The sequence below is a fragment of the Oryx dammah genome, unplaced genomic scaffold (assembly GCF_014754425.2).
Source record: "Oryx dammah isolate SB20612 unplaced genomic scaffold, SCBI_Odam_1.1 HiC_scaffold_23, whole genome shotgun sequence".
NCBI lineage: Eukaryota > Metazoa > Chordata > Mammalia > Artiodactyla > Bovidae > Oryx > Oryx dammah.
In genome coordinates, this window is record NW_024070207.1 from 96,146,699 (window position 1) to 96,165,506 (window position 18,808).

An 18,808-nucleotide genomic window follows, 5' to 3' on the forward strand; every position below is an offset into this window, starting at 1 on the left:
CATGACATTTCTCTTATTGATGTCTTTTCAAATTTCCTTTTGCAATATTTTGTTGAATTTTTCTTAATGTGGAAGTTGAGGTCACTGATTGAGACCTTTCTTCTTTTTTCTTTTAGGCTTTTTGTGCTGTAAATTTCCCCTGAAGTACTTGATATGTTGTGTTTTCATTTTTATCCAGTTCAGAATACTTTCTGAGTTCCCTTTTGATTTCTTCTTTGACTCATGGGTTATTTAATTTCTATGTATTTAGGAATTTTTTCTGGGCTTCCCAGGTGGTGCTAGTGGTAAAGAACCTGCCTGCTAATGCAGGAGGCGTAAGAGACTCAGGTTCAATCCCTAGGTGGAGAAGATCCCCTGGAGGAGGAAATGGCAACCAACTCCAGTGTTCTTGACTGGAGAATCCCATGGACAGAGGAGCCTGGTGGGCTGTAGTCCATGGGGTCACAAAGAGTTGGACATGACTGAAGTATCTTAGCAAGGCAAGGGATTTTTCTAGTTATCTTTTTGTCATTAATTTCTAATTACATTGTGACTGGAGAAATACTTAGTATGAATTGATTCCTTCTGAATTTGAGACATGTTTTATCACCCACAATCAGGTTTATCTTGGTAAATGTTCATTTGAGAAGAAGGTTGAGAAGAATACTGTTGTTGGGAGGAGTGTTCTATTAATGGCAATTAGGTCAAGTTGGTCGATAGTGTTGTTCAAGTTTCTTTCCTTCCTGATTTTCTGTCTACTTGTTCTATTATGGAAAGAAAAGTATTAAAATCCCTTACCATAGTTGTGGGTTTGCTACTTTTCCTTGTGCTTCTATTAATTTTTGCTTGATATATCTTAAAGCTGTTATTTGGTTGTATTTTATATAATGTTTAGAATTGTTCCATCCTGTGAATTGACTCCTTCATCATCATGAAATGACTTTCTTTATCCCTAATAATATTCTTTGCTCTAAAATCTACTTGATCTGATATTATATAGCCGCTTTATAGCTTTCTTTGAATTAGAGTTATCTTTTAACATACTTTACTTTTAAACCATTTGTGATTTAACATTTGAAGTACATTTGATTTAGGCAACATGTAGATGGGTCTTGCTTTTTTATTTAATCTGAAAATCTCTGCCTTTTAATTGGAGCATTTAGACCCCAGTGTCACTAGTGGTAAAGAACCCATCTGCCAATGCAGGATACATAAGTGGTAAAGAACCCACTTGCCAGTGCAGTAGACGTAAGAGATGCTGGTTTGATCTCTGGGTTGAGAAGATCCCCTGGAAGAGGGCATGACAACCCACTCCAGTATTCTTGCCTGGAGAATCCCATTGGACAGAGAAGCCTGGAGGGCTACAGTCCATAGAGTAGCAATGAGTCAGACATGACTGAAGCAACTTAGCACACATGCACATAGATGGGTCCTGCTTTTTTTATCTTATCTAAAAATCTCTGCCTTTTAATTGGAGTATTTAGACCATTTATATTTAATTTGATTATTGATGCCATTAGGTTTAAGTCTATTTTCTTACCATTGGTAGTATTTTTCTTTGTCCCTAAAAAAATGCTACTTTATTTTATCAGATATATCTTTTTTCGTTCTTATATTTTTATTTGTAGTTTAGATGCGTCTCTTGTAACTGCCTATAAGCTGGATTCTGACTTTAAAAATGTTAACATATACAGTACCTAAAATCTAATGCTAATGAATGGTCCTTTTCCCCAAATATTACCAGGATCTTAGAAGAGTTTTCTATCATCTCTTTCTTTCCATTTTACATATTATTGTATCAAGTATTTTAATTTTTTAACCTCATCAATCCAATAACGTTATTGTTATGCTGCTTTCTTTTTTTTTTTTTTTAAGTAAGGGGCAGTTTTATTCTTATCATTTCCAACATGCAAATAGCACTATACAATAAAACAATTCCATAAAATAACATTTTACTGCAATTTCCTAATGAAGGAATATCCCTTCCCGAGCTTTCCCGACAAGCTTTCAGCCCCCAGAGCAGGCTTTCTGTCAGAAGGCAGCTATTGCTTCATCCTGCTCTGAGGAAGGAGTTTCAAGCACCACACCATTATTTTCTGAAATTTTCTTCCTCCTACAGCCGATAATCCTCAGGTGGAGACCAAACTCTTGGAAAAGCCTCTATTTCTTCTTGTGTGTACTCATCTAGACGTCTGGGCACTTTTCGTGGTTGGGGAAGCTCTTCTGTTAAATTCTTAAGAATATCTTCTGGTATATCTTCATCTGGGAAAAGATGCAACCTCTGCATCAGAGTTCTTCTGTGAAGGTTTTTTGGCAGCATGCCATAAATAGCTAGTTTTACAATTGCTACTGGATCCTTCCGGTGAAGCTGAGCAGCTGTTACTTGTTTAAATCCACCTGGGTAGCCAGTATGTGATGAGTACACTTTTTGCTCCCACTTGTTTCCAGAAAAGGCAGTGTGCCTTGTGTTCATGATGACAACATGATCCCCACAGTCACTCAGTTGATGGTACACAGGCTTATGCAGTCCTTAGTCTAACTGATGCCAGGGCAGCAAGCTTGCCAGGGGGCTGCATCTTCCCATCTAGGAGATACCAAACTCGGGCAAAAGTGGCCCATTGCTGCGGCGCCCTGGACAGACTTGCCATGCTCCCGAGGGGCGGCTCCGCGCTTCCAATACTGCTTTCTTTATTTACCACTCCTTTTCACATCTCAACATGTCCTTTCTATAATGTTGTTTTTATTCTTCCTGAAGAAATCTTTTGGAAGTTACTGTCATAAAGTTCTTTCTGTAGTTAACTTTTTCAGTTTCTTTCACTTGAAAATTAATGGTAGTATGGCTGGTTGACAGTTATTTTCTTTTAGTATCTGCTCCCATTGTTGCTATTAAGACATTTGCTTGAGTATATTGGCTGATAATTTCACAGATACGCTGTCATTTCTCTCTGGCTGGTTTTTACATTGTCTTTGATGTGCTTCATTTCACTATATGATGCCTAGATGTGAGGTTTTTTTTTTTTTTTTTACTTTAACTTTCTTCTAATTTATTATGACTCTTGAATGTGAAAATTCATGTCATTCATCATTTTAAGAAAATTCTCATCCATTATATTTTTGAATATTTCCTCTCTTCTCTTTGCAAGTCAAATATAATAAAACTTTTCATTCTGTTATCTGTGTCTTTTAAATATTATTTTAATACTTTCTATATCTAAGTGATATTTGGGGAATTTCAGGGCTTGTCTTTTCATAGTTATCTTTTCATCTAAAGACTAATCTGCTATTTAACCTCCCTATTGAGTTTTAATTTCAGTTATCTTTTACATTTTGAAGAGAAATATTCTATTTCAACTTTTTCAAATCTATCTGATATTGTAAAAACTAATACCTTGTTTTATGTTTGTGGTTTTTATTATAGTCCTCTAAGCAATGTAAGCATACTTATTTTATATTCTGTATGTAGTTATTCCAATGTAAGACATCCTCCAGAGTCTAAATATGTTTGTTGCTTTGGCTCACTTGCTAATGGTGTCTTGTTTCCTGCTTTGAAATTTATGGTGAGTTCATGTTTAACCAAGACTTTCTGTAGAAATGCTTTAAAGCTTGGATTGGGGAAAGTCGATCCATAGAGAATTTGTATAAAATTCTGTTAACTCCCCTTGGTGTTACCGTTCCAGGACCATTTTCAGTTAATGTCTGAGTTAAGGGTTTCCCATGATTACTGTACATGTGAACCCCAAACTCACATTAGGAAAACACTGTTAAGCTGAGAGAGAGGTTATTTGTTATCTTCCAATATTTGTAGATAGGCCTAGTCCTTAGAGGGCCCCCACTTTACACAGGAGTCTCAGTTCTAGTTCTCCACATTTTGTGAGATCAAATAATTAAAATCCAAGATTTATGAGATCAATAAATACCATTTCAATATTCAACTTATCTCTGAGGCTTCCTGCTCCCTCTTCATTTTTTGGCCCATGGGAATTTCCCTTCATTTTTATGTGAGCTTGCCTACACATTGCAAAATTATATTTTGTATACTTCTTCAGCATTTCTTAGTTATTTTGTAGTGGCAGAATTTTTCAAGATGTGTATTCCTACACAATAACAGGAACAGAGGTTGTTGCATTTTAGTTCGTAGACTCTTTTTCTAGACTCTTGAATTTTTGGGTTAGAACTTTTCAGGTTAGAACTTTTCATTCTCGTTCCTCCATTCTTTAAGACCAAAGGTAAGCTATTATTTGTTGTTGTTGATCAGTCACTCAGTCATGTCTGACTCTGCGACCCCCTAGACTGCAGCACACCAGGCTTCCCTGTCCTTCACCATCTCCCAGAGTTTGCTCAAACTCATGTCCATTGAGTCAGTGATGCCATCCAACCATCTCATCCTCTTGTTCCACCTTCTCCTGCCCTCAATCTTTCCCAGCATCAGGGTCTTTACCAGTGAGTCAGCTCTTTGCATCAGGTGGTGAAAGTATTGGAGCTTCAGCTTCAAGCATCAGTCCTAAAATGAATATTTAGGGTTGATTTCCTTTAGGATTGACTGGTTTGATGTCCTTGCTATCCAGGGAATCTTGAGTCTTCCCCAACACCACAGTTTAAAAGCATCAATTGTTTGGCACTCAGCCTTCTTTATGGTCTGGAAACAGTGATAGACTTTATTTTCTTGGGCTCCAAAATCACTGTGGATGATGACTGTAGCTATGAAATTAAAAGACGCTTGCTCCTTGGAAGAAAAGCTATGACAAACCTAGACAGTGTATTAAAAAGCAGAGATATCACTTTGCCAACAAAGGTCTGTATAGACAAAGCTATGTTTTTTCCAGTAGTCATGTACAGATGTGAAATTTGGACCATAAAGAAGGCTAAGCTATTATTTTTAGCACCATTTTAATTTCTGAAAGAGCCAGATCTTCAGGTGCTTTTTTGGTTTTGGCATCATGTCAAAACCATTATTTGGATTGCCATTCGTTAGGAATCCTGTTTTCTCTCTGGCTAAATCCTCAAAGACCTTGGCACTTTTCAGTTATCATCTTCCTTGATGTCTTGCATGTGCTTTGATGGCCACTCTCTTCTTGGTATTCTCCTCCTCTGATTTCTGAGATCCTTCTTTATGCTGATTTTGTTCCTAGAAAACTCAGTTCCCAATGCTGGCTCCTCTTCCTCTGCTTCCCTTTACACTAGGCATTTCCTCCGTTTCTTTTTTTCTGTCTTTTCTGCCCACCTGGAGTCCCTGGGTTATGAGGTACTTTCATCTCTTCAGCTATTACCTGCATTCTGCCTGTCTGTAGCCCAGGCCCTGCCTAGGCAGCAGGTCCATGTGTTGAACTGCCTACTCAGACCCCTGGGGCTCCCACTCATTTGGCAGCACTAACATTTTGCCAGAAATTCTGATCTATAGGAACGGGGAGGTATATCCTCCTGTAGAATATCTCAGTTTTCATCTTTTTTCCTCTTACAACAAAACAAAGTAAAATTAGTTCTTTGAAGAAAAATGACATATAATAAATAGCAAATAACAATACTACTGATAGTGTTGAAGTGTGAACACCGAAAGGTCTTGTTTTAGGAAAGAATCATGATAACAATTGGTAAAAGAAAAAAGGCTGGCAGATGCTGAGAACGTACCATTGTGGTGCCTCATAAAAATGTGATGAAATAATGTTAAAACTTATTGAAAATTATACCCTCTAAATACTAAGTAACTGTTTCATTTACTGAAGTGAATTCTCTGCGTGTGTTTTTTTCCTAGATTTTCCTCTTTAAAAGAATGTCATTGATGGGTCAGAACATTGTGCAGATTAATAATGAGCCACTCCCAGAGATAAAACCAATAGGAGACCAAATAGCTTTTAAAAGAAATAAGAAAGATGCCAACCAGAACCACATGGGGCAAAATCATCAGGAAACCTCACCCCCCAATATGGAGAGAAGGTCAAAATCTTGTACAATACTTTGAATATATGTTTGTGTGTTCATGATCACCAAGCACATTGTAATTTATACTTGAAAAACTTTTTGAGTTCTGAAAGAAAGTTTCTGATAACAAACTTTTAAAGATTTAATAATATGTTTTATCTGGTTTGAACAGTATGACCAGTTTTGATGTTTATTTAAATATTGACAGTTTTGACAAGCAATTTCAGAATATGTTTATCTCAAGCTCTCCTTCAAGTGTGGCCTTAACTGTTCAGTGTTGCAATATAAAATATATTTTTATATGTGAAAGTTAAATCATAATATTTCATAGTTTTGCTAAACAACTTTATTATAATTTCATAAGACAATATTTGCAACCTCATGACACTGTAACAGTTTTGAATGTACTTGCAATTTTCAAAAACTGAGTCAAAATTGTTTTGAATGAACATATTTTAATAAACTACATCTGGTCAGTTCTACTGTTTAAATGGATGAATATGAATAAAATTTGGGGGTACTTGGAGGTATCAGTATACAAAACAGGGGCAAAAATATTAATTTTAAAATATTAAAAGACATAAAATGCATTTACCTTTGAGTAAAGAAAATAGGAGGGCAACTGTGTAAACAGGACATCTTTGTGGAGAAACTGTTGAGGTATGACATGAAAACACTGCAGATTATGTGGTGTGATCTGCACTGTTTGACCATGCCACAGATCACCAACCTAGGAGAACCAGACACAGCCTGACTGGCTCATTCCAGCTTTCTCTAGCACTGGCAGTGGTAACTAGGGTTGGCTCCACCACAAGGAATAGGAAGGGTAAAGCTGTAAGTCAGGTCGAATAAAAAAATTGCTTTCCTATGCTCACAGATGCTACTTTGAGCAACTCAAAAAAAATTTGAGCAACTGCCTTCATTTTTCCCATTCTAGCTTCTGACTAAAACATTTTCTTATTCAATCACAGCGACCATTGCTCCATTTGAACAGATAAACTCCATTTTTGTGTTTCATGAACAAGGGCTAAAAGGATGTTAGTCTAGAATAGACCTGATTTTGAAATCTTGCAAAACAGTCTCATATACATTTAGTAGAATTCTAATATTATTAAAAGTAAATTTAATTAAAAATGTTTGCTATCGCCGCTATAGTACAGTATTGTAAGAATACTTCGCCAAAAATATAAACTATAGAAACCAAGTGGAAGTGAAACTCACAAATAATACTAAGACATGCCAAGCATGATAGGCAAGATATCCTAAAATGGCCCCTGAGGTTCCCACCTGCTGGTATATGTGCCCTGAATAATCCCTTCCCCTTGAGTATAGGGGAGAAACAGTGAATATGATGAGATAGCACTCCATTGCTTATGTTATATTATTTGGAGAAGGTGAAATATTTTTGCAGATATAATTGAAATTCCTAATCAGTTAACTTTAAGCAAAAGAGAGATAATCCTAGGTGGGCCTGACCTAATTGAATTAGCCCTTTCAAAATAGCTCTAGATATCAGAGGGATATTGCTGTATGACGAAGTCACAGCAGTTCAAAGCAGTAGAAATGATCTCCTGTTGGCCTTGAAGAAGCAGCCGTGTGTGTGTGTGTGTGTGTGTGTGTGTGTGTGAAAGTTGCTCAGTTGTGTTCGACTCTTTGTGACTCCATGAACTATAGCCTGCCAAGCGCCTCTGTCCATGAAATTCTTCAGGCCAGAATACTGGAGTGAGTAGCTGTTCCCTTCTCCAGGGGATCTTCCCAACCCAGGGATTGAACCCAGGTCTCCGTCATTGCAGGCTAATTCTTTACTGTCTGAGCCACCAGGGAAGCCCTGAAGAAGCAAACTACCATGTTATAGAGAGAGTCATGTGCCAGAGTGAGACGCCTCCAGGATCTGAAGGTCCTATGTATTCCATAACTGCAAGGCACTGAATTCTTCCAGCAACCAGTGAGCCTGGAAGAGGAATTTAATGCTTATATTTGACCATAGCCCTGGCTGATCCTGATTACAACTTTGTGAGGCCCTGAACAGAGGACCTAGCTAAGTAGTACCCAGGCTCCTGACCTATGAAAACTACAAGATAATAAATATATGTCGTTTTAATCCACTAAGTTTATGGTAAGTTGTTATGTAGCAGTGAAAGCTAATATCATTTTTATTCTGGGAAAGGGCCTCAAATTAGAAAGTTGGAAAGTCTTCATCTCGGGAGTGAAGGAATATTTTATTAAATTGAGCAAAAAATGCATTTAAACCAGGGATCGCATAACTGAAGTATTTTCAGAGGCTAAACAGATAAGCATATTAGAGCTGCTGCCAATCTGTTCTAGCTGGTAATTGCTATTTCTCAATACTGGGCCCTGTATTGCCAGACTCTCAGCTGTTTTCAAAAGAAAACACTGGAAATGTGGGGCTTTTTAAAGTTTATTTATTTTTCAATTGAGGGATGATTGCTTTACAAAATTTGTTCATTTCTGCCAAACATCTACATAAATCAGCCATAGGTTTACATATGTCTCCTCCCTCTTGAACCTCCTTCCACCTCCCACCCCATCCCACTCCTCTAGGTTGTTACAGAGCCCCTGTTTGAGTTCCTTGAGCCATACAGCAAATTCCTATTGGCTATCTCTTTTGCATATGGTAATGTAAGTTTCCATGTTACTCTCTACATATATCTCACCCTGGAAATGCAGGGTTTTATATAGGCAATTCATTCGTGTGTGTCTCCATGCGTGCATGCATGTGTATATAAACAGGGAGAGCCAAACCGTAGCTGCAGATTTTTCGCAAGAGATTTTTGTTTACAAGGAAAAATATGTTGAAATAATTAATTAGGTCCTGGATTTATCTCAGTTGTAATCTTCCCTTGTTTGGCCTCTGGAAATGAGAGTTAAGCAGTTACTTAGAAAAGTGATCATTCTGCTAAGAAGGTAATTTTTTGTTGCATACAAATGCATACTAAGCCTTCTTGGGAGTGTGGGGAGTTGAGGGAGAATGATGGAATATTATTATCTTGAATATAATGAAGTAAGATATTTCTCCTGGAACAATCTACATTAAAGTTAAAAGACAACAAACAAGCTTAATAATAAGCAGTTCCTCCAACAGTTGTGATGGATGACTACTTTGGTGTAGTGTTAATACACAATCCTAGTCACCAAAACGTCAGGAAATAGTATCCTAACCCTAAAAGTATTTACAAAAGCTACAGCAGGAAGTCTTATCTGACCAGGCCAAGCTGCATTCCCAAATAGTTCCATTTGCTTTTATTTTCATCTGGTATGTATAAATATGTGTGTTATGATAGATGAGATGTCTTCAAGGTAAGGTTAGCAGTGGATTAGAGAGCTATATCTAAATTTAAATGATGGTACTATTTTTAAGAAAACTTGTCTGATTTAGTGATAAATATCTATCCCAAGGTGAAAAAAAGTTTCATATTCTAGAAAAGCTTTTGAAGTTTATCAGAAGTAATCTTCACAAGTAATTTGTTAGAATTTGTCAAAATATTAACACAGTACTTCTAAAATTTTACAGAATTTTCCCTATGAGCTTTTTTGTTATAACAAAAGTTTTCTTTTATAATTTCTATCAATTGCTTAAAATCATTAAAATTCTGTACATAGGAATGTTTGAGTTCATATTTTTAGGTAGCTTATAATTTCTAACTTGGCATCAGATTTACATTAACTCCTTAATTGGTATAATTATTTAACTTACTGTATATAGTAATTAAGAATTAAAAGTTATATAAAAATGTAAACTAATTTGGGAAAACTTTTTGAATTGAATCAAATCTTTCATATTTGAATTGAATATTGATTTACAGTAGTATGTTAGTTTCAGGTCTGCATCAAGCTATGTGTGTGTGTGTAAGATTATTTTCCAATATAAGTTACTACAGTATGTTGACTATAGTTCTCTGTGCTGTATAGTAAATCCTTGTTGCTTAATCTATTTTATGTACAGTAATTTGTATCTCTTAATCCCATACTCCTAACTTATCCCTCCCTCCTCTTCTTTCCCCTTTGGTATAACCATAAGCTTGTCTTCAAGGTCCATGAGTCTGTTTCTCTTTTGTATATAGGTTCATTTGTATTATTTTTTAGATTGCATATATTGTTTAGTTGCTAAGTTGTGTCCAACTATGTAACCCCATGGACTGTAGCCCACCAGGTTCCTCTGTCCATGGGATTTTCCAGGCAAGAATACTGGAGTGGGTTGCCATTCCTTCTCCAAGGGATCTTCCAGACCCAGGGATCAAACCTGTGTCTCCTGCAGTGGCAGGGATCAGAATGCGGATTCTTTACCTCTGAGCCCCCCATACAGTATTTGTCTTTCTCTGTCTGACTTCATTTTAGTGTGATATTCTTTTAGGTTCATTCATGTTGCTGCAGTGGTATCTTTCATTATTTTTTATGGCTGAGTAATACACACACACACACACATATCCATTGTTGTTGTTGTTCAGTTGCCCAGTCATGTCCAACTCTTTGCAATCCCGTGGATTGCAGCATGCCAGGCCTCCCTGTCTCTCACCATCTCCCGAAGTTTGCCCAAGTTCCTATCCATTGCATTGGTGATGCCATCCAGCCATCTCATCCTCTGATTGCCTCTTCTCCTTGTGCCCTCAGTCTTTCCAGCATCAAAGACTTTTCCAGTGAGTCAGCTGTTCGCATCAGATGACCAAAATAGCTTTAGCATCAGTCCTTCCAATGAGTATTCAGTGTTGATTTCCCTTAAGATTGACTTGTTTGATCTCCTGCTGTCTAAGGGACTTTGAGGAGTCTTCTCCAGCACCACAGTTTGAAGGCATCACTTCTTTGGTGCTCTGCCTTCTTTCCGGTCCAGCTCTCACAACTGTACATGACCACTGCGATGACCATAGCCTTGGCTATATGGACCTTTGTCGACAAAGTGATGTCTTTGCTTTTTAACATTGTCTAGGTTTGTCATAGTTTTCCTGTCAAGAAGCAATCGTCTTCTAACTTCATGGCTGCAGTCACCATCCACAGTGATTTTAGAGCCTGAGAAGAGTGAAATCTGTCACTACCACCTTTTCCCCGTCTTTTTTTTGATATTGAATTTTAAGCTGGCTTTTTCACTCTCCTCCACCTTCATCAGGAGGCTCTTTAGTTCCTCTTTGCTTTTTGCCATTAGAGTGGTGGTGGCTCAGACGATAAAGCGTCTGCCTGCAGTGCGGGAGACCCGGGTTTGATCCCTGGGTCAGGAAGATTCCAGGGAGAAGGCAATGGCAATCCACTCCAGCACTCTTGCCTGGAAAATCCCATGGACGGAGGAGCTTGATAGGCTACAGTCTATGGGGTCGCAAAGAGTCGACACGACTGAGTGACTTCACTTTCACTTTCATCCACATATCTGAGGTTGTTATTTCTCCTGGCAGTCTTGATTCCAGCTTGTAACTCATCCAGCCTGGCATTTTGCATGATGTGCTCTGAGTATAAGTTAAATAAACAGGATGACTATAAATAGCCTTGTTATTCTCCTTTCTCAATCCTGAACCAGTCAGTTGTTCCATTCAGGGTTCTAACTGTTGCTTCTTGACCTGCATACAGGTTTCTCAGAGGACAGGTAAGATGGTCTGGTATTCCCATATCTCTGAGTGTTTTCCACAGTTTTTTATGATCCACACAGTCAAAGGCTTTAGAATAGTCAATGAAACATAGGTAGATGTTTTTCTGGAATCCCTTGATTTCTCTGTGATCCAGCGAATATTGGCAATTTGATCTCTGATTGCTCTGCTGTGTCTAAACCCAGCTTGATCATCTGGAAGTTCTCAGTTCATGTAATGCTAAAGCCTCGCTTGGAGGATTTTGAGCATAACCTTACTAGCATGGGAGATGAGTGCAATTGTCCGGTGGTTTGAACATTCTTTAGTACTGCACTTCTTGGGAATTGGGATGAGGATTGACTTTCCAGTCTTCTGGCCACTGCTGATTTTTCCAAATTTGCTGACATATTGAGTGCATCACATATTAAAATAGCATCATCTTTTGATTTGAAATAGCTCTGCTGGATTTCCATCACCTCCACTATCTTTATTGATCTCCTTGATGGAAAGAATACACAGAAGAACTGTACTAAAAAGATCTTAATCATGTGGCTAGCCACAATGGTATAGTCTGTCACTCAGAGCCAGACATTCTGGAATGTGAAGTCAAGTGGGCCTTAGGAAGCACTGCTTCCAGTATAGCTAGTGGAGGTGATGGAATTCCAGCAGAGTATGTGATGTACTTTTTTTTAAATTGAAGTACAGTTGATTTGCAATGTAGGGTTAATTTCTATGGTACAGCAATGAAATAGAATCTGCACTAAATCTGTAGATTGCTTTGGGTAGTGTTGCCATTTTAACAATATTAATTATTTCAATCCAAAAGCATGGGATATCTTTCCATTTCCCTTAATCATCTTCAGTTTCCTTTATCAATATTTTATAGTTTTCAGCATATAGGTCTTCCACCTCCTTGATTAAATTTATTCCTACATATTTTCTGACTTTTTTTTTTACTTACTTTTTCTAATATTTAATTGTTAGTATAAGGAAATGTAACTGATTTCTGGATATTAATCTTGGATTCTGCTACCTTGCTGAATTAGTTTCTTAGTTCTAATAGATTTTTAGGTTTGTTTTTAGTTTGTGTTTTTGGTTTTTTTGGCTATGCCACACAGCTTGCAAGATCTTAGTTCATTGACCAGAGATTGAACCTGAGCCACTGCAGAGAAAGCACCAAGTCCTAACCACTGCACCACCAAGGAATTCACTAGTTCTAATAGTTTTTATAATGAGTCTTTATGATTCTCTATATAGAGTACCATGTCATCTGCAAATAGTAATAGTTTTACCTTTTCCCTTCCAATTTGGATACCTTTTTTTTTTCTTGTCTGATTACTATGGCTAGGACTTCCATTACTGTGTTGAATAGTAATAGTGAGAGTGGGCATCCTTGTCTTATTCCTGAATTTAGCAAGAAGGCTTTCAGCTTTTCACTGTTGAGTATTATGTTGGCTGTGGGTTTGTTGTAAATGCCTTTTATTATATTTAACTATGTTCCCTCTACCACTTTGGTGCAAGATTTTGTCACAAATGGTTGTTGAATTTTATCAAATGCTTTTTCTGTATCTATTGAGATGATCATGTGGTCCTTTTCTCTTGTTTCTGTGTTATATCACATTGATTAATTTGCATGTCTTGAACCGTCCTTGTGACCCTGGAATGAATCCAACTTGATCATGATGTATGATACTTTTTATATATTATTGGATTTGGTTTGCTAATATTTTGTTTAATATTTTTACATCAGTGTTTATCAAGGTACTGGCCTGTAATTTTCTTTTTTTGTAGTGTCCTTGTCTAGTTTTGGTGTCAGGGTGATGGCTTCATAGAATGAATTTGAAATTTTTCCTTCTTCAATCTTTTGGAATAGTTTAAGAAGCAAGTATAAGTTCTTCTTTGTATGTTTGGTGGAATTTCACAGTGTATCCATCTGTTCCTGGACTCTTTGTTTTCAGAGTTTTTTTTTTGTTGTTGTTGTTGTTGTTGTTATAGTTTTTATTTTACTTCTAGTGATCAGCCTGTTCAAATTATCTGTTTCTTCTTGACTCTGTTTTGGCAGGCTGTATATTTCTAGAAACTTTTTCATTTCTTCTATATTGTCCAATTTATTGGCATAAGTTCATAGTATTCTTTTATGATTTTTTTTTATTTCTGTGGTATTAGTTGTTATTTCTCCTCTTTCAGTTATTATTTTGTTTGAATCCTTCTTCTTTGCTTTTTGGTAAGCCTGCCTAGAGGTTTGTTGGTTTTATCTTTTCAGAAAAAAACAGCTTTTGGGTTTATTGATCTTTTCTATTGCTTTTTATCTGTTTTATTTCCTCTGTAATCTATATTATTTTCTTCCTTTTGCTGACCTTGGGTTGCAGTGGGTTGTAGTAGGAGAAGAGTGTGACCACAGAGTGATAGTAGGAAGCAGTGTTTTTGGAGTGATGGAACTGTTCTATATCTTGATTTTGGTGGTATTGCCTAAAACTATACATTATAAAAACTGTACACCCAAAAAAGGTCAATTTTATTATATTGATTTTTTACAATAACATCAAATAGACTTTTTTAAAAACCTAATTCAGTCAAGTAAATTAGATGGACCTTAAATAAGGAGACTTGAAAATCTAACTTTGGATCTAAAGGTAAAATTTGGGTTATCTTAGAGTAGTAGTTCTTAGCCAAGGGTATATGTAAAACACAGGGGAGTTTTTCAAATGTGACTGCCTATGATTTACCTGGTTCTGATTCACTAGGTCAAGGCTAGGACTGGTTATATCTCTTTAAAATAGTTTCCAAGGTAATTATGATCTAACAGAAAGTGGAGAATAATTTATTTGAACTGACAAATTATTATAAAACTTCAGAATGTTATCTCTCACAAGCAAACTACTATAATAATTAGAAGAAATTTCCACATCATTTTCTCTGAAAGATCCTAGTTGTATTAGTCTAGGTAGTTGAACTTCTGTAACAAAGACTCTCCAAATCTGAGGTAACACTGAATGTTTATTTCTTGGTCATGTTAAAATACACCAACGGTGTGTAGATGACCTTGCTCCACACAGTATTTCAGGAACCTTGTCTCTTATCATTTGGTGGCTTTAGTATTCCCTTGGAGTCTTGCCATCCTCCAGGCCTGGAAGTTGTATATATCACTTATGCCCAGATTCCACTGGCATTCAATGGCATGGGCCCAACTTTCTATAAGGGAAACTGAAAAATGTTGGCTAATTGTGAGCCTAGGAAAACAAGGGCTCTACACAATGGAATATACTTAATCTATGTGCCAATGGAGGGTATATCCATATATTTTCACAAATAAGAGTGAAGGACTATGGAATACTTTATACTTTTTATAATTTAAAACTCCTTATTAAGATGTTGCCAACAGCATAAAAAGCCAAGTTTCCAAAGCATAGTTGTGTGTTACTAAGAATACTGGAAAATACATAGAAGAGTTTAATTTGGGCTTTGGAGGCCTCCCACCCTATTTCTCACCCTATTATTGCTTTTGATCACAAGGACCTGCTGACATCACCCCTGATTGTGTCCCTTGTACCCTAGTGAATGGTTTTGTCCCCTAGGTTTTGTTTATCACCTCTGTTCTTCCAGTGTATTCAGTGAAGATCCACACAGATGTGTTTTCTCCCTTCCTACTTCCCATGCCGTCATAGGGACTTGAGAAAAATTCACTTATTACACATTCATTATTACAGTATATAAAATTGTTATCTATATCCACAACATGGGTACTGTATGTCTTAGCACATATGATAAATAGGATGTGGTCAGTGAAATGAACATCACAGAGGTACTCCAAGAAGAATGCACACATGGAATGTAACCTTATCCCATTTTTCATTAAGAAAAATGCTAGAAAAGTGATTCTTTGGCTTGTGTGGTAGTGATGGCAACAGCATTTGTACATGTGGGAAGAGGTAGAAAGAGGAAGAAAAGTAGAAAATATCTATGATCTACTGAAACAGGAGTTTATCCCCTATTTTTGTATAAGGGCCTAAACATCAAACAAATGAAATAATCAATACATTTTGTCTGTTTCCTGTGTTTGTAACAGAGTGCATTTGCATTGATTTGAAAGCAAGTTTTGTTTCTAAGAAGAGATGGCTTACAAGGGATTTTATGCCTCCTTCCTGCAAAGCTGAATAGAGTAACATAATTGCATGGTATTTGGGCCATCTTTCACAATCATTAATAAAGGGATTACTCCAGCCACAAATATATCAAAGTAAGTATTTTCAAGGGTCAGAAGAGAAAGTACTCCAAAAGACCACACCACAGAGTCTTCAGCATGAGGTCAGTGTCAGAACTCTATCATAGGGTTATGACTTCACAGTGGCAGGATTTTTATTTAGAAAGCCATCAAAGTTTACTTCCATCAAAAATTGAAATATAAGACACAGGGTTCAGACAGTGTGTGGGAGAAGCAATAAAAAAAGGAATAAGAAGTATATGTAAACTGATAAAATCAGTGTCAATTAGGCAGTGGGTGTTTGATTTGCAAGCCTATATGTTACTTTTTCCCTAAAATACCCAATTCTATCAATTTTGAATTCTCAAAAAGAGGCCTAGCTTTCGTCAGGATTGGTATCTAATACTAAGGGGAATGGTCATAAAAGAGAAAATTGAGAAGTTGGAAGAAATGTGACATTTTGTAAACTAGAGGCAGTAAAAAGAGGCCTTAAAGGGATTGAAATAGCCATGGTTGAAAGAGAAATGGAAAACCACATAACTCAAAGAAACATGGACCTCCCTCCCCTGAACCATTGGATTTAAGCATAGCTGAAGAAGCTGAAGGAATTTGGTTGTGTAGTACAAGCACAGTACATTTTCCTTTGAGCAACTACCTGCCATGCCCAAGTTTCTAAAAATAATACAAATGGTTTTATCAATGATAAAATAGCCTACCAAATGCTTTAAGACTTGGGGCAAAAATCTGACCTCTCAGAAACTACTGCAGGAAAACATAAGCCTCAGTGTAGTTGGAAAATTGTTTTAATGTTTCAACAATTAGTTATTAACCACCTCAAAAGTTCCCAGAAAAAGAGGAAATAGAAACATAAGCAACGAAAATAATTTTCTGACTTTTAGAAATTGTTTTAGTAGGAAAAGACTAGTAATTTATCCTAACTGCCTTTAAAAAATAGAACTTAAAACAAGAGTTTTAAACTCCTTTGTTAAATTTTTTTAACACCTTCTGATATTTAAATACCTTCATTAAATTTTTTTTTCAGTTATTATACTTTTCAACTCTAGAATTTTCATTTGGTCCTTTTTAATGATTTTTATTTCTCTATTGAGATTCTCTGTTTACTTAGTCATTTTTAACATATTTTCTTTTAATTCATTAAACATAGTTTTCTTTAATTACTTGAACGAATTTATAATACCTACTCTGAGGACATTCTCTGCTGAATCTAATATCTAGGTCTACTCAGAGTTGATTTCTATTGACTACTTTTTCCTGATTTGGGGGTACATTTTTCAGTTTCTTTGTCCAGTAATTTTTGGTTTAAAAGTGGACATTTTTATAATATTTTATAGAATATTTCTAATAACTCGATTGTTTTATTTTTCTGAAAGTTTTTTTTGTATAGTTTTGTTTGTTTGATGCTTAGTTACTTCTATGAACTTAAACCATAGAATCTGTCTTCACTTACCTCCAACCCCCACCATGTCACCTCACTCAGCATCTACCTGCTGATGTCTCTATTCAGATTTTTAATTAGTTTTACATTTTAGCCCAACTTCCTAAAGGTTGCCCATGTGTCTAAATAGCTTAGTTGGTTAGCCAGTTAATTTGGCAGAAGTTTTGTTCAAACAGTTGTGCTCGTCAGACTTCTACCCTCTGCTGATTGAACTGTGCATGGTTAAGGAATGCATTCCAACTTGCAGCCAGTTCTTATATTTCCCGTGGCTTTTACTTTTCCCCAGGATCTTTTGGATCTCCCCCATATTTTTAGTTTAGCAGTCCATGTGTTGGTGTGGACTTACCTCAGCACTGCTGTGGTTCACTGGTTTTAGGATCTCCCCATTAAATATCTGGCTATAATCAGCCCCGAACTAGGACCTCAGCCTTGGAGTAGCAAAGCTGGGAAGATATCCCCCTCTGTTACAAACCAAATTCATCACTTCTGTCTGGCAAATCTGTGGGTTTTCATCCTCTTCCCTTTATCCTTTACAGGTGGTACCCCCAATAAATCTCTTCTACATTTAATTCACATTGGCAGTTGCTTTCTGGAGGACCTAAACTGATACCATGGGCGGCATAGTTAAATGGGCCATCCACTTCACAGTTTTCACTGAGGAGGTGTGTAAATTAGAATTGGATGACTCAGACCATCCTCACTCATAAAACTGAGACTGCTTTGGAACTAACAACTGGTCTGTATTCAGGTCTACTAGCTGAAATCAAAGATACTGCTCGATGCTTGAAAGAACCCAGGGGTTAAATTCCTCCTGTAGAAAGGAATGAGGCAGTCATATAGAGGAGAAGATTCAGTGACCATTGGAATTTAGTCAGTTGTCACCAACCTGAGGTGGGAAAGCTAGATTAGGAGCTGAAGGAGGATCCACAGAGGGTACCATCCTGGCAAAAACCTGAACCGGGAGATAAATAACCCAAGTTTTCCTAACTGTATCAATAATTGCATTCAGAAACTAGTATTAATTATAGAGACCTGAATATAGTAGCTAAAAATGCAATGGTTTATTCTCTTTCATAAAACAAGTTCACAGGTAGACAGTCTTCAATTGTTATGACAACTCCATAAAATCCATCAGTAATTTAGAATAATCCTCACTTTTGCTCAGCCATTTTCACCATGTGGCTTCTGTCCTTAAGGTCAACCCATGTCCCAAGGTGGATGTTGAAACCTCAGCCATTACTTATATGTAGTGTAGGAAAGAGAATGAAGAAAAACAAAAAGCCCTCCCCCACCCCCAACTGATTCAGCTCCTTTAAACAACTTTTCCCAGAGTTGCACTTCTACTAAATCCCATTGGCTAGAACTTGATCATGTTTCCACAACAGGGGGGTCAGAGGCAGAAGATGTAGTCATTTATTCTGGGAAGCAGTGTGCCTTAGCTAAAAATCAGGCTTGTGTTATCAAACAAATATTTTCTACAGTGATCCTTCAGTTTTAAAAAATCCATTAAATAAAAAAATTGTTTTTAATTAAAATTTTTTTTTTCATATTTTAAAAGTATGGATTTATTTTTTCAAGTTGAACAGTGGACAGAAGTAGACGGGAACTTGAGGCAATATTTCTTCTTATGGGCTCCGCTAGAGACCAGAGGACAGATTCGACCCCTTTTGTGAACCATGGCATGGAATT

General features: G+C 36.7%; 1 protein-coding gene and 1 pseudogene across 4 annotated transcripts in view; one reads left to right on the forward strand and one right to left on the reverse strand.

Moving 5' to 3' along the window:
- RPGR (retinitis pigmentosa GTPase regulator) overlaps positions 1-15,690 on the forward strand; it is a 69,158-nt gene extending 53,468 nt beyond the window's left edge. For 2 of the 4 annotated variants that reach the window (XM_040266310.1, XM_040266313.1), the window contains one exon: positions 5,729-6,374. In XM_040266310.1, coding sequence (XP_040122244.1) covers positions 5,729-5,935 — 207 coding nt within the window. In that variant the 3' untranslated portion in view covers positions 5,936-6,374. Of the gene's footprint in view, positions 1-5,728; positions 6,375-15,528 lie in introns of those variants that run through there. The other 2 variants (XM_040266311.1, XM_040266312.1) reach the window with 2 other exon arrangements.
- On the reverse strand, positions 2,075-2,649 carry LOC120882336 (annotated as a pseudogene).
- Positions 15,691-18,808: the final 3,118 nt, after the last annotated feature.